Source organism: Tachypleus tridentatus, chromosome 9 (genome assembly GCF_004210375.1).
Source record: "Tachypleus tridentatus isolate NWPU-2018 chromosome 9, ASM421037v1, whole genome shotgun sequence".
NCBI classification, from domain to species: Eukaryota; Metazoa; Arthropoda; class Merostomata; order Xiphosura; family Limulidae; genus Tachypleus; species Tachypleus tridentatus.
In genome coordinates this window covers 154707375-154731437 of record NC_134833.1, presented here as the reverse complement: position 1 = coordinate 154731437, position 24063 = coordinate 154707375, and the positions used below count along the sequence as shown (strand labels likewise).

Sequence of the window (24063 nt, the reverse complement as noted above, 5' to 3'; positions counted from 1 at the left end):
CACCGTTCACGTGAAGGTTTTCCGAGTCCACCGGAAGAGATTCGTTCGGTTCTTTTAGACCATTTCTTCTGATGAACTCGACTCGCTTCATTTGCTGATCAAACTTTATTGTTCGCGTTGTAACTCCAAGCAAACCGTACGAAGTACGAATCAATCCTTGTGTGTATACATACCAAATCTGTTTAGTTAGGCCAGGTGGTTAAGAAACTCGACTCGTAATCTGAGGGTCGCTGGTTCGAATCCCCATAATACCAAACGTGCTCACCCTTTCAGGCGTGGGGTAGTATAATGTTTCGATCAATCCCACTATTTGTTGGTGAAAGAGTAGCCCACAAGTTGGCGGTTGGTGGTGACGTCTAGCTGCTTTCCCTCTAGTTTTACCCTACTAAATTAGGAACGACTAGCGCTGATAGCCCTCGTGTAGCTTTGCGCGAAGTTCCAAACCAAACCAAACTGTTCAGTTATGGGTAATAATTTAGTGTACCATTCTCGTTCATTCTTGGATGTTTTCTACATATTTTAGACATTTTTTATTAATGGATATTTTTTAATTTATTTACAAAAAAATTCCAACCTCGGTGTGTATTTCTGTGAATTCTAACAAGTCGACAGGAACAGATGGTCAGGGCGCTTGACTCGCAATCTGAGGGTCGCGAATTCGAATTTACGTCCTACCAAAGAAGCTCGCTCATTCAGCCGTGGATGTATTGTAACGTGACAGTCAATGCCGTTATTCGTTGACAGAAAAGTTGCGGGTGGGGGGGTGTTGATAACGAACTGCCTTCCCTCTAGTCTTACGTTGCAAGATTAGAGACGACTAGCGCAGATAGCCCTCGTGTAGCTTTGAGCGAAATTCAAAACAAACTAAACCGTTTATGAGGAGCTAAAGCATAGTATAATAAAATATTTTGATAAAAAATTGGCGAAAAATGAGTTGTTATGCGAACTAGACAGATATTGCATATATAATGAAGAGAACACTAAACACCTCTCCCGTTAAATTTGTACATCAGATCTTTAAGATAAAATTATTTAAAATATTAATAATTAAATTGAACTAAAATCAAACACGCCACCTACGTTCTAGACTTATTTAAAAAAAAATAAAGACAATATAAATGGACATTGCCCTGAAAAGGACCAGAGTTAAAGTTATGATATTATTCCAGCCATTCGGTATTTACTCGTAATATATTAATCAGGCCACTCCAACAAAGTAATGGAAGGAGGAAGAGGTCTAATATACCTGACCCTCCTGGGTATACAAATAAATATACCCAAACACCTAGAGAGAGAGGGAGATGAGATTGAACTAGAGGGTTACTCAGTACAGTGTATCCCTCCGCCACGCAGCGTTAATCATGTTCACCCTCAAAAATACAAATGTATCCGTTGTTTCAAACGGACCTTTTTGACGAATAATGAAACATTATATTCACTAGCGTCCACCAAGTTTCATTTTAAGTTATAGAGCAAATCTTTTGTGAAAAATCGGTCTCCATGTTAACAGATAAGGATAAAGGTGTTTTTTTCTTCCTAACCTTTAACCATGACTCTCTAGAAACTAATCACTTAAGATGAATCATAGTCCAAATGTATATCAACTTTCGTCCCGAATTTGTTCAACCGTTTTCGAAAAATCTTGCTCATAAACAGCGCGGATGAATAAAACATAACCTCCATCCTCCTTCGGTCCAAAGAGTAACAAACGCAATGGTTGGGACTTCAGACACGAATGCTTCCGTAAACCAGTATCTAAGTTCTAAACTTTGTCCCTCTGTTATATCATAAGAACGACACATCTACATGCACGTGTTGGCTGGTTTACGCCTACTTGAACAACCTGCGAAATGCCGATGAAAGTTTACTTGAACTGTTGACCGCAATGTTTCGTTATTTCCATAAAAGATTTAGTAACATTGGAGTAAGCCGCCATTGGTAACTTGACTCAAAGTTAAAGAAAGTTTGTTTTTAACTGCGTGCAAAACTATAACATAACTGTCTGCGCTAGTTGTCCTTAATATAGCTTGGTTTGGTTTGTTTTGAATTTCGCGCAAAGCTGCTCGAGGGCTATATGCGCTAGCTGTCCCTAATTTAGCAGCGTAGGACTAAAGGGACGGTAGATAGTCATCATCATCCACCGCCGACTTTTGGGCTACTCTTTACCAACGAATAGTGGGATTGAGTGTAACTTTATAACTCCCCACGGCTGAAAGGGCGAGCATGTTTGGTGTCACAGGAATTCGAACTCGCGACCTCAGATTACGAGTCGAGTGCCTTAACCACCAGGCCGTGCCGAGCCCTTAATACAGCAGTAATAGACTAGACAAAAGTCAGCTAGTCAGCGCCACCCATTTTCAACTCTTTGACCGCTCTTTTAAGAACAAATAATGAAATCGCAATGTCCCAACAGGGAGAAAAAAGTGAGCGTGTTTTATGACGTAGATTCGAACCTCGAACCTTCAGCTTGCCCAGGTCTAGCCCTTTAACCAATAGGCATTAAAAGTATAACAGTGGGTATCATTTTCAACTATATATCTTAAACTCAATTATATATTGCTAATTGTGACCAATAATATTTTCGATCAACTTATAAGGCTGTTATTACTTATCCCTTGTTGTAGTTCTGATATGGCCTGATGGTTAGCTTGCTGGACTATAAATTCGAGGAACAAAAGCACCTCACCCACACATGGGGCAGTGACGGATTTAAGGCTGTGTGGGCTTAGAGCTAATAATTTTTGTGGGCCCTATATCCCATGTACTTTAAATAGAATAAAATGATCAATGAACCCCGTTAGAACCAGTCTCTCTCTGGAGCTAAGCGCACTTTAACCCCTACTACCGTATGCCACTAACATTAGGTTTTACCCAACATAACATTAAAGCACAATAAAGCACATTTTTATCCAGCAAGACTAGTAAACTCGATGTTAGCCCTTATTATTCAAATATTTGTCAAACTTCTCCTTAAATCACCTAGCTCGGCGTAGTCAGGTGGTTAAGGAACTCGGTTTGTGATCTGAGAGTCACGGGTTCAAATTCACGTCACGCCAAAGGTGCTCGCCCTTTCAGTCGTGGGGCGTTATAATGTAAAGGTCAATCCCACTATTCGTTGGTAAAAAAAGTAGGCCAAGAGCTGGCGGCGTGGTGATAATCAGCTGCTTTTCCTCTAGTTTTACACTGCTAAATAAGGGACGGCTAATGCAGATAACTCTCGTGTAGCTTTAAGCGAAATTCCAAAACAAAGAAACAAAGACCCAACACTGCCAGCCAACGGTAATCCTTTCTCGAAGCAACTGAAGGTACGTTCACTGCACATGCGTGGTAAAGAGCAGTATTGACAATTACGTCGTGTGTTTTATTGTTTTGCTACGGATCGAATGAAAATCTTTATTTAACAGAGAAAAGGGACAACAATATTAATCCAGTGATAAGTGTTGAGAAATTGTATTCTGCCTAAGTGAAACGGTGTTGTGTCAATCAAATAAACACTGTTAACAGTAAACTTTACAGAACTATAAATATTGATTATGCATAATACGTTTACTTATATTCAGAAAACCGTTTAATATCGAAGTATATGTTTAACGTAGACTACAAAATTAAACAACTATAGAAACATTAAGTTTATACCTGCTGTATAATGTGAAGAACTGTATAGCAGCCAATGAAACGTTTTCGTCACTTCACCTGTCCAGTGTGTAGGTTTTCTCTACAAAACACGTTCACATCAACAGTATATTTGATTGATTATCCATGTCAGTTTTCTCAGAAGTTGCTGTAAAGTAACATGACGTAGTCGTTAAGTAGTGTGTTAAAACTATCACGTTATAGAAAGTTTTACACGTTTGTTCATTTGTGCATCGGCTGATCACCTGATTCTCAGATGAGAAGAGTTCCCATGGATTTAAAGTAACAGTTCATGATTCCGTGTAATTACCCGAAGAACAGGACCTTTTTATAGATGTTTTGGAGCTTAATAATTCACAAAGTTTTGCTTGACTGCGTGTAATATAAAGTCTGATGCACTAGCGCCATCTATAGAAATATAATAATACTGTCCGTTGCATGTTCATATTAATACATCACAACTTCATCAAAGTTGGTTCGGATATTCATTAGATCCATGGGGAGATACACATAAATGTCCAGTTCTGCATTCTGCAGTTTTTTTTTACCACTCCTTTGCCCCTGCTGATGGATCTTTACCAAAGTTGGTATGAAGGTTTGTTGGGTCCATGAAAAGATACGTTCAAATTTATTCACATTTTGTATTTTGCTGTTTTGATGGGTGTTTGGAGGTTATTGTTTTTTTATTATATGTAAAGGAAACAACTTTTAGTGTTCTAAGATGACTTCTCATTAATCATAAACTTACATAACTTCTGTCCAGGGTACGGGTACTTCAGCTAGTTCACAGGAAAGGTCATTCACCCTTTCTTGAGAACGATGATCAAATGTCACTATTTGATGAGTTAGTGGTGGATGTTGTCCAATGGCTGCCTTCCTTCTGGTCTCTCAGCTGTCTGTCACTTTAAAATTAAGGACAGATAGCTCTTGAGTAACTTTGCGTGAATATTCGAAACAACTCCTTTTGGTTCATCAGTGTATTTACAAAACAAAAGTGAGGAAACGCGTTTTAACTTGTAACTATTGTTGGTATTTATTATGTCGGCAATACGTAACTACACATATTTCAGAAACAGTAGTTGTAAATTGTAATTGAAATTTGCATTTAAAATTGCGATCATAAACAAATAATTTTGTCTTATCTTGAACTGGCCCGACATGGGCAGGTGGGTTAAGGCTTTCGACTCGTAATCCCATGGTCGAGGGTTCGAATCCCGGTCGCGCCAAACATGTTCGCCGTTTCAGCCGTTGGGGCGATATAACGTGACGGTCAATCCCACTATTCGTTGGTAAAAGAGTAGCCCAAGAATTGGCGGTGGGCGGTGATGAATACCTGCTTTCTCTCTAGTCTCACACTGCTAAATTAGGGACGACTAGAGCAGATAGCCCTCTAGTAGCTTTGCGCGAAATTCAAAACAAACAAACCCAACTAACAACATAATGAGAGTTCGGAAGAACAAACTTTAACCTTAAGCTGTTTAGAACTTTGTAATTGATGCTAACAGAACTACACATTTTGCAATACTTTCTTTAATCATAACTTGATTGCTGGCCTATAATATAGATAAAAGGGTTAATGATTCGCTCTATCTTCTTCTAAGGAGGATCAAACCTTCACGAAGTTAGAGATTTGTAAGGTTGGTTTCTTTCAAAATACTAAGGGAATGGCGCTCCATATAAAAACAAAAGGTCAGGTGAAGGTCGTTCTCATGAGTTTCCATACCATAATATCACTGACTTACGGTATTAAGATAAAAAAATATTTTCAAAACAAAATACTTGGAAGAAGAGATATTACATGTTACATTAAAACAATCAGCAGCTGCATCATGCTGATGCTAATGCACCATTGTGCATTACAATGCACACAACATTGTAAAATGTTGTTACAATTTACAGTCTAGTCGTGTTTTGTCTGACCACCGTGCATCTTGACAAACGTCTTGCAACGTAGCTTCTATTGTAAAAGGCTTCGTCATTAGGCTGACTTATCCAAAGCAATTTTTCCTTCTGTGGCTTTCCATAATCTACGTAATGCAAGAAGATGACATTTTTAAGCCTCTGTTTTAACAGTCCAATTGCAAAAAAATTCATAAGTGCTTCCAGAAATTTACCCTATCCCCTACAATTGACCAATGTGACCTGTGTTTCATCTTCTTTTGTTATCTCAGTTTACATGCTGTTTCACTGGCAACATCATTATAATATCTCACTTTTTCGTAGAATAATATGCTGATATTTTTTGAAATACAGGCCATTTTTCTAACATTGTGATGAGATATAATATACTCATGACCTTCACTCTTACTGGTCAACCAGACAAGTGCACCATCGTGTGCTTTATATTTTGCTTTCAAGGAACTAGATTACTCGGTTTAGTCTCTGGCCACACAAACACTAGATGTATATCTCTCTAGACATTTACTTGTGTCTTTCGTGACTAAGGTCTAAGTCAGTCTCTGCTCTGTATCCATTCCATTACTTTGACTGTGTTTGCCTAGTTCTGATCCTTCATTCCACATTCGGTTGCCAATCTTTACTGTACTTATCTTAAGACAATCTTCGTGTACGAAATTAACACTCTTGATGCCGTCCACTGGACATACCTCTTCTACGTCTTTCTTGTAGTCATGGTTGCTCTCTGTAATACTTGGCCAGCTATAATCCATTGTCTTTTAATAATGCTGCTTAAACCAAGCCAAGAGTTTATGATTCCTTAGGGTGCTGACTTTGGTTGCACATCTTACTATTTTCATGGGTGTATTTCGCACCTTCTGTAATTTCATTGTTAATATTGTCGCTCGGGCACACAAGTAGCTTCTATACTCCTTGATGGTTATGACTGTTGCTCCTTTGCTGCACTTTCTGGGCTACATAATGTCTGAAGAAGAAAAAAGTCATCATTGATTTCCCTCTCGAATGATTAATATGTTCAGACATTGTCATTCTAGTCTGTTGCAACACCCAGAATAAAAATAACTCATTTCACAGTATATAATAAACTGGACTACCAGCTAGGACGTAACTGTTTGAGATGTAATGCGATTAAAATACTTATAAATCAGTGCACACAAAAAGGGAGTGATTCAGTAATCTGGAATGTCGCAAAGGGCCAAACCTCTTATAGGGTTGCTGACAGGTCAATTGAGAGAGCGGGCAAACTGGAGATGTTTCTCCTAAGCCCATGAGGATCCTAGTGGCTTGTTTACTGGTGTTTAACTTAGTTTGACTTAGTACCACTCTCTAGAAATGTGATGTTTGTCAAAGATCACCAGTAAGTACGTGTGCATCCAATAAATTCAATAATTTGTATTGATTAAGTAAAAATAACTTTAAAAACTTTAATTTAATCATCTCCTTCTTATTTTTAACGCACCGAATACAATGTTTATACTGAAGAAATGATGTTTTCCTTATTTAGCATCAGATTTAGTGAAAAATAATTTGGTCATTTCGTAAATTTTAATCAAGAGATATTATATAAATATAAAAGAAAGTATATCAAACATGTCGGCTACAAATTTATTTTCACACCAATAAAAATAATAATTCGTCAGTTTTACACAATTCGTCTGTGAAAAGGGAAGTATACTTTAAACATGAAAGCTTGAATAAATTTACATCTAAAATTAATTTTCACAGTTAAAATATAATAATAAATATACCAGACTACTACCTTTTACCACTAGATGGCAGTTTAATCATGGTCTAGTGAATTTCCTAGTTTAGAATTTTGGAACACCGACACGGGTAGAGATACTTGAGATAAAATAAGTTACTCAGATCGATTAACCACGATGTATGCTTTAACACATTTTTAATTGGTTTATTGGGGTGTAAGTTGTAACACAATCTTTCAGTTACTAGGTAAGAGTAATTTAGTATCTTACATGGAAAAAAATATAAATAAAATGTTAATGAGGTTTCGAAAGTAAGTGTTAAAGTTCTTCACTCTTTCATGCAGTAGGATTGTTTGTTTGCTTTGAGTTTCGCGCAATGTTACTCAAGGGCTATCTGCGCCAGTTATCCCTAATTTCGCAGTATGAAAGTAGAGGGAAGGCAACTAGTCATCACCACCCACTGCCAACTCTTGGGCTACTCTTTTACCAACAAATAGTGGGTTTGACTGTCACATTATAACGTCCCCACGACTGAAAAGGGAAGCGTGTTTGGTGTAACGGGGATTCGAACCCGCGATCGTCAGATTACGACTCGAATACCTTAACCCACCTCGCCGTGCAGGGCCTCAGACCGTAGGATTAGTTTTATAAATATAAAACATTTTAGCTTCAGCACGGACAAGAGATCTAGTTAGATAATTAATCCATTTCGGTATAATCAGGATTCATTTGGATTACCACACTTAAAAAAAAAACACACAAAACTGTATCACTCGAGTTATTTTTTTTCGAACTATTTTTAAGGTTTAACCTAACAAACAAATTTTGTTTACATTTCGTTTCTATAAGTACAGTTTTTGCTTAGTTGTGGCTTTTTAATTATTTTATTTTAGATAATTCACGCAAGAGGTAAGGCTACATAAGGTCACGTCACAGTAGCTTCGTGTAGGCCTATTAGCAAAGAAATATCTGCTAATCTTGCTGAAATGATCAGTATATGAAAAGGGATAACAGTGTAAAACGAAGAGGAGCACTGTGGTTGGAAGACTCTAACTCTAAACCTAGCCGCGCCCTCTTTGCGACTCCCTCTGTAAACCTAATATAGTAGCCGAGGTCGTTTCAGTAAGAAGATCCTTGTCTTCCGCACCTAAACTAGTATGCCGAGCGCGTGGCGGCACGAGCGGCGGTGAAACTCATTTTCGAAGATCGACTGAGTTAGACACGACCAGTAGCTAGGCCTACTAGCTGACTGACTGACTGACTGCATTCCCGCTTGGGATTTTTCTGGGCTGTGGTTTCCGTTAGAAGAGTTATTTCGTCTCCGTTTCAGTCCTTAGGGGAGACTCAACGGACTTGTTTTCTAACTCGCAAGCAAGTAGCGTTATAATAAACGTTTAGATTACCGAGTGAACTGAAAATGGCCAATCCCGATATGTACAACGAATCCTTCAATGAGGGATACATGGATCAAGAGGAAGAATGGGAACGCGAGGATTATTAGATCCCGCTTGGGAGAAACAACAGCGGAAGGTTTGGTTTAAAATGTTTTTTAGCTAAGTTGTTCTAGTTTATTGGTACAAGTTCAGTTGGTGATGTGTAAATATTAACTTTATTAATGCAAGTTTTGAAACTCTTCCGTGATTCATACCTGAACTTTGTAGAGAGACTTCTGAGTATAGCCTAGGCTGTTTCCGCACAAACGAATTTTAAAAACAAAATTGCAATTTTATACAAACTCGCGTACACACTGTTCTTACTGTAATCGAACATCTGTAGGCTTTCTGATGCGGCTGGGCTATTATCACATTGATTTCCTATAGAAGGACATAATAAATTAATACGTTATTTGTATTTATTCGCCCTAAAGTGAACGATAACAGAACTATGATAATATTTTATCGAATAAAGACCTATAAACGTATGTAATGGTTTTGAGGCTTAAAATGACCTTGAACCAAGTTAGGTCTCTCCAACCTTTTGAAACTTAGTGTGACTTTTTTAAGCATCGAGAAACAATGGTAAATATATGTAGCGACCTCTGCAACACGTATGTGTAGATTCTTAATCAGTTTTAAATTTTAGTATTTAATAGATTTGTGATGTTAGAATTATATAACCAGTCATTATTAAGATAACCTTTTCCACAAAATAATACAACCAATCATTGTTAGAAGCATCTTTTCCACAAAATAATATAACTAATTATTACCGTATTAATGTTCACCATAGGGTAATATAACCAGATGTCGTTTGGCAAATGTTTATCGTATAATAACGTAACCAATCGTTATTTTATTAACCTTTTCAACAGAATAATATCACAGATCATTATTAGACTAATCTTTTCCACGTTTTTACATCACATGAAACCCGAAACAGTTCAAATTGTATCTCTCAGATAAGCGTGATAAAGCCCTTTTGAGGATTTTAGTGACTCCCCCCCCCTCCTACAATTCAAGTGTAAAAATAGTTCAGTAAAGATACTTGAACTTAGGAACTTTCGATGAATAAGCATTTGTATTTGATCAAGGGAACCCTGAAAAGCTCTTTAGAGTTTGAATACAGATGAAAATCTAGACCGTGTGGATTTTAATTTTAAACTTGGCGTTGCTTTATTGTTACAGTATAGTATTACGTCAGTTTAATCTGCATTGGTTGGCTATAAAAAATGTGATCTTAAGTTACTTTGTCAATGTTTTATTTGTGGACTCGCCAAAAAACAAAACAAAAGGTGCAGAATCGTTACTTGAATTGGACGTTTGTGTCAGCACTTTAATTCAGAACAGCGATGCATTGATAGTTTCGTGGCCTTTGTTCTCAGCTTGGAGACCTATTCATACCAGCTTTACGACTCTTTGTTTAATCACGCAACGTATATATATATATATATATTTATTTATTTATATATAAATGGGCTCAGCATGAACTGTTTCGTATAAATATAGAAAACAAATAAAACGATCTACTTTGTACACTTAAAGTGCCCAGTAATTTAAAAACATTATTTTGGAATATTTTTATGAAAGTTTACAGTTCAACAGTTGAAAAACTGTAGTGATTTTCAAGATATAATTAATTTTAATATTTTTCAATACACTTATAAATACACTTTGTTGAACAATTTATAATAAATCAATGTACTACATAATGGACCGATAGAAAATATGGCATTGTATTTTTCATTACTAATAATTATACCAAATGGTATGTGATATTTGAATTTCTCAGATATCAAGGTTACAGGATTAATTTGTTATTTCATACAAGAAATTTGTCATGGTTACGAAGAGACCCGTATTATCACACCAGTGGTTAACAAAGAAGGATGATGTACTGTTTTCTGTAACCCTAATTACAGCATCTTGAAGATGCAATACAGTAGGTTGAGACGTCTGAAAAAAATAAAAATAAAAATTAACCAGGCTTTAATGGTTTTCATTTGGACGCTAATTTTTTAGGGTTAGCCCTAAGGGATGAAACATTAAATGACCGTCTTTTGAACTTAAAATATAATACTGGAATCACCTTTCAAAAGCTAACCTGAAAACTAAAAACTAAATAATTTTGTCTTTATGAATGAGATTAGTGAAATGATACCCTCCAGTCAAAATCTATAACACCTGCTCGCAGCATCAATTTTATGACAGGGAACGAAATGACTCGCTCCAACCATTATGTGACTAAGAGAGAATTGACACTCAAACCACATCTTTTGGTGATTAGTCTGCAGTAGTTTTATGATTGAGAGCGGAATAACACATATTCCAGTCAGTGGCGAATTTAAGGTTGTGTAGGCCCAGGGTCTAATAATTTTTGTGGGCCCTACATACATCCCATGTAATTTTATATAGAATAAAATTATTAGTGGGCCCTCATTAAGACAAAGGGCCCTGGGGCTGAGCCCACTCTAGCTTCTTTTTAAATACGCCACTGATTCCAGCTAAAACTTCTTACGACTGGTCACTGTTGGAAACTCAACATAGGATACTCAATTATTGTTATTCCAACTACTCATTTTAATGAGTAATTATTAATTCTAGTTTCCATACGATTATTACGAATTATCAAATGGCGTAATTAAAAAAAATAATATATTTATATATGTCTAGGTTTGACGTCTAGCATTTTGTACATAGAAAAAATAAACTAAGGTCTGTGGTTATCGTTGTGACAGATGATCTTCTAGTTCATTGGGAATATGTCCATCACTGTTGTGTTTTTAAGTTAGTTTTGATTCGAAACAGATCCAACTTTGTAATGTATATCTTTAACATAGGGAATTATTTGATTTTTCTCACAATCAACATCAACAGATTAACAGTGTTGTGTCAACTTTCATTACTCGTGAACCCAGATCAACTTTCATTACTCTTGAACCCAGAATAGGAAGCGCTCCAAAAAAACATAAGCGAGCGAGTACAACAGATAGAAACAAAGAAAGGAAAAGCAAATGCTTATTTTATATTTAACCAATAAATTATTCTATCAAACTCCAGTCAATAATTTTTGTTGTTGTTACGTTTGACTTCCTACTATGGAAAGTCTCTGAGTCAAGTTACACAGTACAGTGGAATGTGAAAATCTTTATGGTGTATCTGTCCAAGACTTCCTTGCATCGTAGATCAATGCGTTGCTCACTCATAACGGCTGTCAGAGCAGTGACAGTCCACTATTTTTTTGCATGTAACATTAAATTTTCTATTACTGTATTTATATTACTTTGGTATTTTACTGTATAAGACGCTCCCCAAAAACGCGGATAATGTGCCCTCTCTGCTACCGCCTTTTGCTTCCGACCTCTCTCTATGTCTATGTGTATATATAGAAACCAGTGGCTGGAACTGACAGTGGCTTTCATTCAAACTACCAATACTTTGGCCTCGTAGCATTATACGATGCCCTTTAGAGGAGTCCTAAATTTATACCAATTCTGAACGTGCTTTTTTATGTAAAGTTAAAGAGAAAAAGAAATAAATTACACATTGTTCTCGATGTTTGACAAAATCTTGAAAACCTATAATTTTAACGTATCTTAGAAGAGCAGACTATTATTTATAAATATTTATTTAAGTCTGTTTTTTCAGGAATCTTATAACAACCCAGCTCATACTGACTGTAGTAGTTACTTGTTCATGTGTAAACCAATGATATCTTCAGATAAAACTAGATAGGTCGTAGATTCGGGCAGCATTCGGCATTTAGTGACTTCATTCTGTTTGTCTGTAACCAAGTAAACGAAGATGTTAAAAAAGATAAGGTCATTGCTGTCTTTAACCCAATTACATTTAATCCATCTTCAGTTACATGCAACATATCTCCAATTATATTTAATCCATCTTCAGTTACATGCAACACATCTCCAATTATATTTAATCCATCTTCAGTTACATGCAACATATCTCCAATTATATTTAATTCATCTTCAGTTACATGTAACATATCTCCAATTGTATTTAATTCATCTTCAGTTACATGTAACATATCTCCAATTGTATTTAATTCATCTTCAGTTGCATGTAACATATCTCCAATTATATTTAATCCATCTTCAAATATATTTAAAAGATTTCCAAATGGTCAAAATTTGGGCCGACATGGAATATTGATTTATTTCTTTCATAGTTATATAAAAACAATTATTCATGATTTAAATAAACAACAACATTACTCAAAGTGAATTTGATTTAATTAACTACTGATTAATATTTCTAATGAGTTACGTGTTACATAGTGTTGTATTAACCAACGTTATGCCCCCGCTAGTACAGCGGAATGTCTACAGATTTACAACGCTAAAATCAGGGTTCGATTCCCTCCGGTGGACTCAACAGATAGCCCGATGTGGCGTCGCTAGAAGAAAACACACCAATGTTATATGTATGTATATTTTACTTGGGAAAGCTTAAAATTAAAAAAAAGAATACACCGTAAAAGAATAGCGCGAATCTTACACAGCATATCAAACCTTAGAAAAAATATAATTAAATGTAAAGCTTTTGTAATTACGTATTCAGTGTTTCATGAGTTAGTGAGAGAAACGAGGCTTTTATTCCAGACAACGAGCGAGTGTATCGTAGTGATATATAACCCTTGCCACCTACATAAAGTACCATGTGTAATATTTAAATATTGACACATCTGGTGTTTGTCGAGCTTGTAAATTTCAGATTAATGTCTTTTACAGTGTTAGGGAGGACCGGCATGGCCAAACGCGTAAGGCGTGCGACTCGTAATCCGAGGTTCGCGCCTACGTCGCGCTAAACATGCTCGCCCTCCCAGCCATGGGGGGTGTATAATGTGACGGTCAATCCCACTATTCGTTGGTAAAAGAGTAGCCCAAGAGTTGGCGGTGGGTGGTGATGACTAGCTGCCTTCCCTCTAGTCTTACACTGCTAAATTAGGGACGGCTAGCACAGATAGCCCTCGAGTAGCTTTGTGCGAAATTCCAAACAAACAAACAAATACAGTGTTAGGGTTCTACTTGTCAGAAAGGTGAGCCTACCTCTCTCTTTTTTAATATATTGTGTTTGTTTCTAATATTTAACAGTCATGAACTGATAGGCTAATTCCAGAGTCTTACTATTAAAGCTATCTTGAAGCATGGTGGATGGTTTGTTTTAATATTCATTTTTCTTGCTCTTGTCAAACTTAATGGTCGAAAGATGACTAACTCTTAAGTGCGTAAGACCTAAAACGTCTTAATAAAAGATACAGTACTCGTGTGTTCTAGCTGTGAATAGTCTCCGCTGTGACTTTTCTGTTTACGTAGGAACAAAGAAAATATTATTTATTTTGTAAGATACAAAAATAACAGACTAAAATTCTGTTCTACACTTTTGAAATTACCAGTATGAAAGTTACCCAGAAATGTTGCTTATGTGTCACTTTTACCTTATAAATTCCCCGTATTCTACTAAAATCACTATTTCATTCAAAAAAGTTATCTGTTTAGTTTCGTTATTGTGCTAGGCCTAGTTATTGTCCTAAATTTGAACTGGTTTTTACTTTATGCACTACTGTTTCAGAAACGTTGCATCTCAGTCTCTCGATCAGCACAGCCATCAGAATTATCAGTTTTATTCTACAAATCAAATGTTTCTATATTAGAATGCAGCGTCATACATAATGCATTATTAAAACAAAAATTCAACCTTGCTGTCAAGCAGCAAAAATGTATAACGAAATTGAAAGCTAAAGTTTACTTCCTAGTACAATTCTAATCTTACTGCGCTGTGTTTCATCAGCAAATTGAACCGCTATTATCAAAATTAATAAATTTAAATGCATTAGAAAATGTTAACCACTGCACTATCGCCTATATTACTGCTTTACAAAGTAGACTTTTAGCAACAAAATGTAACAGTTTGTTAAATTAAAACGATTTATCTGAATGTTTGTAAAGGAAACAGAATTTATCATTACGTTAATTTTGCTCGACTTTCTAAACTATAAAATTATCAAAAACTTTCAAACTGCAATGATCGATCTTGTTGCATGTTTTGTTGTAACAAAGCCACCTGTGGCTATCTGCTGTGTGCACCGAGGGAATCGAATCTGTGATCTGATGTTTGTAAATACGAAACTTTACCACTGCCCCACCGGCTAACAAATATTGTCTGGAAATACAATGTAAAAAATATTGTTTTAAATTAGTGATATGTAAATACAAATGAATACATAATAACGTACAAGTTAGATCTAAGAAAAGATTTAAATAAAAGTTAAGTTACAGAAGCATCCCCGTCGCGCCAAACATGCTCGCCCTGTCAGCCGTGGGGGCGTTATAATGTGACGGTCAATCCCACTATTCGTTGGTAAAAGAGTACCCCAAGAGTTTGCGGTTGGTGGTGATGACTAGCTGCCTTCCCTCTAGTCTTACACTGTTAAATTAGGGACGGCTAGCACAGATAGCCCTCGAGTAGTTTTGTGCGAAATTAAAAAAAAACAAACAAACAAAAAGTTACAGAAATTTCAAAGCGCCTCCTACTCAAAATTCCAAGGTGAAACCATCCACATTTTTTAACCAATTACGAATACAATTCCGAAGAAGCCAATACTTGATTTCAAGAAAATTTTAATTTTAATTTGAGATGCTACAGAAATGGAATACATTTATCAACCTGCTATAACAGAACCTGGTTTACTAAATTTGTTAGCGTAGATAGCCCTCGTGTAGCTTTGCGCGAAATTAAAAAACAAACAAACAAATAAATTTTGTTTGGAACAGCGGTAAGTCTACAGATTTACAACGCTACAATCGGGGATTTGATTCTTTTCCTTTGACACAGCAGATAGCTCGACAAGACATTTTTAAACACACATCTACACTAATGTATATTTAGTATAAAGTTTCAGGAAAATATTTCCATAGTGAGTTTTATTAATTTTATTATTGTCACTTTTCCTCAGATAATGGTTTCATATATCATCCATTTACTTTATTTTCAGTTTTAAATATAATGAGCAGTACTTAAAGCATTCCTCAGTTTCCTTATTTTGAGCTTCTTTCAAGATAGCTCAAGATAAAAGCAATATTTACACATAAGCTATGTACACGTTTAAAAATAAAATCGCGCTTGGAGTGTGGCGTCAGACAACTGGTGGCTTGGTTTTGTATAGGGAAGTTATGATTACCATTTAAGGATCACCGCTTGAGCTAATCGTAACATCCTACATCAATCACATCGATCCATTAAGACCACCAGGTTCTTCAAAAGTAAAGCAGTTTATGATGACGTTTCCATGTAACTTCTATTTTTACATAAAACCAAAAATTGTCACTTCATGGAAACGAGATATTAAGAAAGCTGCTTTGTTTTCAAACTGTTTCTAGGAGTTTTAGTTTGAAGTTTTCAATCATTTAGAATGTTATTTTAGATTTATATAAAAAACTAACAAAAATACAGTTTTTGCAAATTTTAAAGGAGTTCCGAAAAAATGTTTCTTATTTAATACTTGTTAAATACCGAGTACTTTCCTTAAAAAGCTAATATATCTCCTCAAAAGAGGCCCCCTTGTGGTTCAGCACGAATTCAGTCCTCAGACAATAAGAATTTTGTTTCGGGCCTTGATGTTTGAAAACATTGTTTGAAAAACGATAAAAATATCTATACACAGGAGAAACAAAAATAAATATTTCTAATATTTTGATAAGTGATTGTTGGTTTGTAATAAAAAAAACACACACACACTTTGTAGATTATCTCCGAACTTTATACAGTACAGAACTGGAAGCATCCTTTTTTTCTTTGTTTACTTTATTTAATATTTAGTGTTAACCATCAAATCCTCATAATATGTCGTTAACTATTTATCTAGTGTTGCGGTTGGGAAGGAAAAAAACAATTGAGAACTTAATTATGACAAGTGTCGCCCACTGCTTGGTAGTTTTTTATTAATTTATTTTTAATACATGTTAATATGTTTTATGACACGTGTGTAAACATTGTTTTATGATTTTTATAGAAAAAAAAAACATTCACGTGTAAAGAATGCTAGCCCTATTTCTGATGTGTAACTTATCCTTCCATATCACGTGCTCTTATTTATACCAATCACGTTACTTTTACTAGCGGCGTGATATATGTCAGTTGAAACACAGAATTTCTTTAAATTCATTTCTTTAGAAAAAGTTTTCTTTATATGAAGGAAAAACACAGTGAACAGTATACAGAAAATCTGGAAAGATACGAGATAAGTAATTTTATCTACCGCCTACACTTTCTATTCCAGTACTAGGTGTCGCTGTGGACATGTTTTAATTTTCTCTATGAATCAGTCTTTTCATTTTAGGTATTTTCCTGAATTTTTTTTCCTTGTAATCACAGCAAGGTTTCTCACAGTTTTTATACAAGAGTTTTCGTTTTTATAACTAAACGTTTACTCCACGAAACTTCGATACCTTTATCTATTCATTCTACAGTACTTACTCCAACCATATATGGAGTATATGCTATAGAGTCTGGGTAGAAGAGAGAGTGGGCGCAACTGCTAGTATCTAATATTAGCACTTGCTATTTTAGTTTGTTGTGTGAGCGGATTCAATGACACATTTAGAGGAATGTGATCACACAGTCTCACGACTGTCCTAGCAAGCGCGTGCTGGTTCAGACATATATATATAGCTTTTTCAATATTCCTATAATGTATCTTTTACCAACTTTTACAACAACGATCAGATTTTAAGATAGTAAAAACTAGACACAAAACTCGTGTTTTAAAATTAATTTGGTTATAGAGAGTGACTTTTATTGAATACAGTGGAATGAAAAACAACAGCAGATAAAACTAAACTGCAAGATCGAGAAAATGAACACGAGCACTAAATAATGCTGTTTCTAATACAATGATGATATCGATTCGTGTTGACTTTTTACTGAAGACAATACAGATATATAGAAGACGAGAGTAATACATGGATAATATTTAGGGTTACTGGAAGTCAAAGAGGTGAACTATAATCTACTTCATATAAAGTTTGGCAGATATGAATGGAAAATTATTAAAAGAGTAAAGAATACGGCAGAAAAACTATATCAATTTGTTTTTCTCCAAATTAAAAAAAATGTCTAATTTTGCGTAACAGACTTGTAGTGACCAGGGAATATTCGGTTTATGTACGTGTGTTCCTTTGGTTTTGCATGTAACCTTGGGCTAGAAACATACTTTAATAGCTAGATTTATACAGTGTTGGTTGTGCGACTCGTCAGTTAGGTACCCAAACAAACATCTTTGAGGTAAGAACGAAAAACTGTTAATATAAGATACCATAACCAGCACAGAAAATTATGAATCTCGAGAAATAAAAATAAGAAATAATTTGTTACCTGGTATTTTATTTATATTTTTCACGTATAAATAAGTCGAGTTATTTCCTATCGCTTTTTTATGGTTTTATAGTTCATTCAGATTAAATTTTCATTTCCTAAATTAAATTAATTTTAAATTAAAATTTCTTTAAGTATTCCGTCTTTCTTGCCAGGCAGCACATCGAGACACTTTGTATCTTTTCCACATAAAATGGATATTTTGGACTGGAAATTGTGCTGCCATCTAGTGAGGACTATGTAACAATAAATAAGACACATAAGAAATATTTAAATCAAAATAAAAAATATAAAGTTGTTTAATTGCTTCCTATTTTTGAAAACAAAATGCATGTTAATTTTTTTAATTCCTTGTAGTTCAATTATTGTAGGAAACTTTAAATAAAATTGTTTGTACCAGACAACTAATTTAAACTAGAAATTGTTACAAATTCAACACATAATGTGATAAAGAATAGAAGTATATACAGTCCCAGAACCATAAACAAATAATTTATAGTAAACATATAAAGCAAAGGTACAGTTCGGCCTTCTACAATACTAAACACGTTTAAAGATAGATTCCAAATTAGTCTCTGAATCACCCATTTTGATAAGTTGTGAGGATGAACACCACAGATCCAAAATCTTCTCTTTAGCTTCCAGAATATTAACAATTGACGTAACCGGATGGTTAGGGCGCTACACTCGCAATCTACGGTCCTTAGGTTCGAATCTCGCAACCAAACATGCTAACTTTTTAGTCTTTAGGGACATTATATGGTTATGGTCAATCCCACTATTTGTTGGTATAATAGTAACCCAAGAGTTGGAGGTGGGTGGTGTTGATTAGCTGCCTTCCCTCTAGTGTACTAGTGCTCAATTAAAAACAGCGGACCAAGATAGCCCTCGCGTAGCTTTGTGCAAAAATTAAACAAAGAAATTCGCAATACTAAGCAAGAGCAAACCCTTGGTTTTGTTCTTTGTCAAACCTTTCAGGAAGTCCCTTTCATGAATTGAGATATAAAATATGTTCTTTGTCAAACCTTTCAGGAAGTCCCTTTCATGAATTGAGATATTATAATATTTCATCCTGTTGGCCTCATCTGGTGAATCACTTGAAGTTGTCAAAGAACAGAGTCTTTGGTCTTTTGTTGTTGTTGTCTTTTTTTCACAGATTCTGCAGGGTATAACCTTTCTTTATCGTACCGAAATATTACAATAAGCTAGATTAAGGAACTATGACAAGAGTGTTCTTCTGATAATTTTCTCCACAGAACAGAAGGAAATACAAGCTTTTAGGTGGACTAATTCTGTCACTCAGGTCTTCTGACTGCCATCGCACCCTGCTGTTCTTTTGGTCAGAGTCTGATTAAGACCACGGCGGAACTTTAGATACTTAACAAGTGGAAGCCAGCTTTTAAAAATGTAAGCCTTTCATCGCACCTGACAATAATTGAAGAAAATATTATATCATGCACCAGAGGGCCCACAGAACTGGTCGACCATTCCAGTGTGACAGCTTACCAACATGTAAAACAAGTTGATTTTGATGTTATCATTCACTCTTTTGCTGGGAGCCGGCATGGCCAGGTGGGTTAAGGCGTGCGACTCGTAATTTGAGGGTCGCGGGTTCGCATCCCCGTCGCGCCAAACATGCTCGCCCTTTCAGCCATGGGGGCGTTATAATGTGACGGTCAATTCCACTATTCGTTGGTAAAAGAGTAACCCAAGAGTTGGAGGTGGGTGGTGATGACTAGCTGCCTTCCCTCTAGTCTTGCACTGCAAAATTAGGGACGGCTAGTGCAGATAGCCCTAGAGTAGCTTTGCGCGAAATTCAAAAACAAACAAACAAACAAACTTTTGCTGTGAAATCTTTCAAAGGTTTCAAAAGAAGTTATTAGAAATCAGTCTTTTTCTTCCATCGCTTTGATTTGTTTTTTAAATAAATCTACTGCTTGCTTTGAATTTTCATTACTGCAAAGAAGGTCCAAAGAGATAAAAATATAACAGATGAGGTAGTAAATGGTAAAAGGGATTGAAGGTAAAGTTAGTGATGGTGGTTGTGAAGCTAGTGGTGGGATAGGGATGAGGGTAGAGTGGAAAAACAGTAGTGTTAGAGTTGGAAAAAACAGTAGGGTTAGAGTTGGAAAAAACAGTAGGGTTAGAGTTGGAAAAAACAGTAGTGTTAGAGGTGGAAAAAACAGTAGTGTTAGAGTTGGAAAGTGAAAAAAATTGTGCCAAAACTGTGGTCAGTAGGAGGCATCTGAGAGGCCTATTAAAAAGAAGGTATAAAGATTGCAGACCTAAGACACTGTGACCTCATTTAGAATTTCTTCCTTTCAATATATAACTTTAGATAATATATGTTGCTGTCCAGTACTAAGTTTTTTGTTTTGTTTTTTGCTGGTACTCAGAAACAAACATGTTTTTTTCCTGCTTTGTTTTTCATTAGTCATTTGCTGAAGGTTTCTTCATTTCAACATGTTTCTGGAGTGCCATAGCATGAACATTTCTAGATAAATAATGCTGTCTACTTGCGATAAATTTGTCCTGTTTGATGTCATTATATTTTTGAAGTTAAACTTTTGTTTTAGTGAAATGAAAGAAGAAAATGTCTGATTTTTTTAACTTTTCGACTAAGGTGTCAAATTCAACATTGATTATCAAATATTGAAACGATTTTAAAAGCGCAAATCAGCTGGAAAATACAGTCGTGGTGGAACGGAATTTATCGGAACTACATTTAAACATTTATTCAACGTATTATAGGAAGTTTCATACCAAAAAAGTTACCGCTCTTGGGAACGGTATCTAACAGCCCTTCCTGATGCAAAATGCCCATATCATAAAGGTGTGTTCAGATTAGTGGTTTGGAAGTTAAAGGATGGAAATATCCTTTGCACTTAATGACTCTGGAAAACCAAAGAACTTAGTCGGCTTGGAGGACCATCCAGAAAGAGACATCTGCAACAAGTCGCAGTAAATATCTTGTAACTGAAGAAAAATCCATGAACACACAGGTCAGTGACTAAAGAGGGTCGCAGGTTCGCATTCCCTTCGCGCCAAATATGCTCACCCTTTCAGCCGTGGGGGCGTTATAATGTGACGGTCAATCCAACTATTCGTTGGTAAAAGGGAAGCCCAAGAGTTGGCGGTGGGTGGTGATGACTAGCTGCCTTCCCTCTAGTCTTACACTGCTAAATAAGGGACGGCTAGCACAGATAGCCCTCGAGTAGCTTTGTGCGACTTTAAAAAAAAACACAAAAAAAACAGTGACTAAATATGTCCACGTTGCTCAGGCAACAGTACGCAACATAATCATTAACAATATTTGTCTGGAATCAATACCAAAATTAGGCTTCCAAACATGCTCAGCAAGGATGTTTGTCTGGAATCATTACCAAGAGTAGGCTTCCAAACATAATCAGTAAGAATATTTGTCTGGAAATAAGACCAATACTAGGCTTCCCTTTATATCTCCAGTATAACGGTCGCTCACCTGTAATGGCTAAAGAGTGACACAGGTATTAATTTTGTTACATACCAAAACATATCGGTCAAGTGACTGGATGCAACGCCTGTACAATCAGACAATTGAAATGAACACTGGAAAACATTGCCCTCGCACACTAAATGTATTATGAAAACATGGAGTGGACGGAGCCTTTCCAATGAAAATTATGACGTAGGATTATTTTGACGATAATCGAATGTTGCGACATGGACAACGATATAATGAGGCTCCAAACTCATTGTCTTATAACGTACTTAGTCAGCCCTCTGTAAAAAGTATTTGGTTTTATGAAGTTAATATGCCAATATATTTTCAACGTTAGAATATACGTGAAATGACACATATTTAATATGTGTTTTATTTTACGAACTTACAAAATAGGGTTTAACCATTTCATAATGTACGTCGCCACTGTTACAGTGTTTCACATTCATTAAGTATGATTATATTTTCAATAACTTCCAAGCGTGCTTCAGGAAATAACATTCTTAATTAAAAGGGTAGCCTAAGAGCTGGCGGTGGGTGGTGATAACTAACTACCTTCCCTCTAGTTTTACACTGCTAAATTAGAGACGGCTAGCGCAGATAGCCCCTTGTGTAGCTTTGCGCGAAATTCAAAAATAAACAATCTTTTACTCAGTGTGAAATATGAGTTATTTTATTGTTGTGATGGTGTTATAAGCCTGAAATACAACGGAAGAGGCATCCACCAAAAATAATAATAAAAATAGATTTTTGGTGCGGTTTACTGAAGAGCACAAAAGACGTAAAATAATTTTTCTATTTATTATTAATTAAACTCAATTTTCAAGTGTGTAAACCGTAACTCAAAACATTTCCCTTAGTTTGAGAGTAAGTATATCTCGTCAGCAGGTTTCAACTAACCTCGCCACACTTCTTCCCCTGTCGCTCTAAACGTTATGTTTCTTAGTTACTTTTAGTGAACGTGATTGAAAGAATAATACTATATATATATATATATATATATATATATATATATGTATGTTAGATAACAGACAAAACTACCCTGTTACAACATATTTTGCAACATTGTTACATCTTCATTTTATGCTGATATGACTATAAACAATATTATTCATCTATTGATAATATTCTGAAGTGACTATAAAATAATATCATTTATGTCTCAATTTTTATTTTACCAAAATATTTAGAAACTGTTAAAATAAAAAAGGAAAAGGGATAGTAAAAAAAATAGAGAAACAGATGAATCAAAACCCGATTATTATATTTTTAGGCCTAATCTAGTGAGTATATTAAAAAAGTAACCAAACTAGGCTGGAAGACTTCATGTTTACAGTACTTATCAGCTTTAGCCGCTCAAAACAAAATCGCATATATTTTGTATTTATAGCCACGTAACTAAAACTTTTTAAATAGGTTATGGACGTTCGCACCGTTTTATATAGTACACCTGTATAGGTTCTGGTGCAAAAAAAAAACTAGCTGATTTTGCTGTAGGCTTGTGAAGCAAAAATATGAATGATAATAAAAAAGGTAAAAGGTAATTATACTAAAATACACATTCACAATCCAGTGAAGTACGAAAACCAGTATAATAAATCAACACTCACAAGGGAAGAGAAAGTTACTATGGTAATCATCTGCTGTTAGAAATCTTACTGAAATAGTCGCAGAAAACCTTGTAGAGACAAAGTAGAATAGCGAACTCGAGAAATGATGAATCTTCAACTAACAGTTTCCAATTAATGTGCTATAAGTTGGACAATTCTTTTTTTTCAATTAATGCACATTTGTAAAACAATGGATATTTTTCAATGAAGGAAAATGAAGGACTTAGAAAAATTCTCCGGGACGAAAAAATGAAGGCGCTTGAATTAATTTTAAAACTACCTATAGTATACTCGATACTGTATTCCTTATTATTGACTAGGTTTCAATAAAATATTCGTAGCCATTACTTTTGTTGGCTTTTAAAACTAAAATAAATAATAATAACAAAGCTGAGGACAGTGTTATAAATACAGATTGCTTACTCTTATAAAATAAAGCCTTTTCAACTAGTATAGCAGTGCTTAAATAACTTCTACATTTCTACGATGCTTAAATGGCTTCAAAGAGCTTATGTTGGTAGCGGAGAACTTAGAAAATTTTATAGGGTGGGAATTTCGGCTTTCAAGAATCAACTTAAAAGTAGTCCTACAACATTTGCTGGACCTTGTTTAGTAAGCTGTGCGTGGATTTTAGTGCACTATACCAAGCCGTTTTTGCTGTAGTCTTCGGTGTTTGAATCGCTTTGTAAAGAAATTTCGTCAGTAGTCAGTACAGGTGAAAAAAACAAAACTGATATAATTTCTCTTTCAAAAATCGACATAAAATAGTTATGCCCAGGAGTTTTTTATTTCTTTTCAGTAGGTTTAAATGAAATATTCACAGGAGTTTTTTATTTCTTTTCAGTAGGTTTAAATGAAATATTCACAGGAGTTTTTTTTATTTCTTTTCAGTA

General features: G+C 35.3%; 1 protein-coding gene across 1 annotated transcript in view; it reads left to right on the top strand.

Annotated features, from left to right (window-relative positions):
- Nucleotides 1–8360: 8360 nt before the first annotated feature.
- The window catches only part of LOC143226714 (alpha-actinin-like), a 40214-nt gene continuing 24511 nt past the window's right edge, over nucleotides 8361–24063 (top strand). The window contains 2 exon segments of the mRNA XM_076458077.1: nucleotides 8361–8740; nucleotides 8743–8783. Coding sequence (XP_076314192.1) covers nucleotides 8671–8740; nucleotides 8743–8783 — 111 coding nt within the window. The 5' untranslated portion in view covers nucleotides 8361–8670.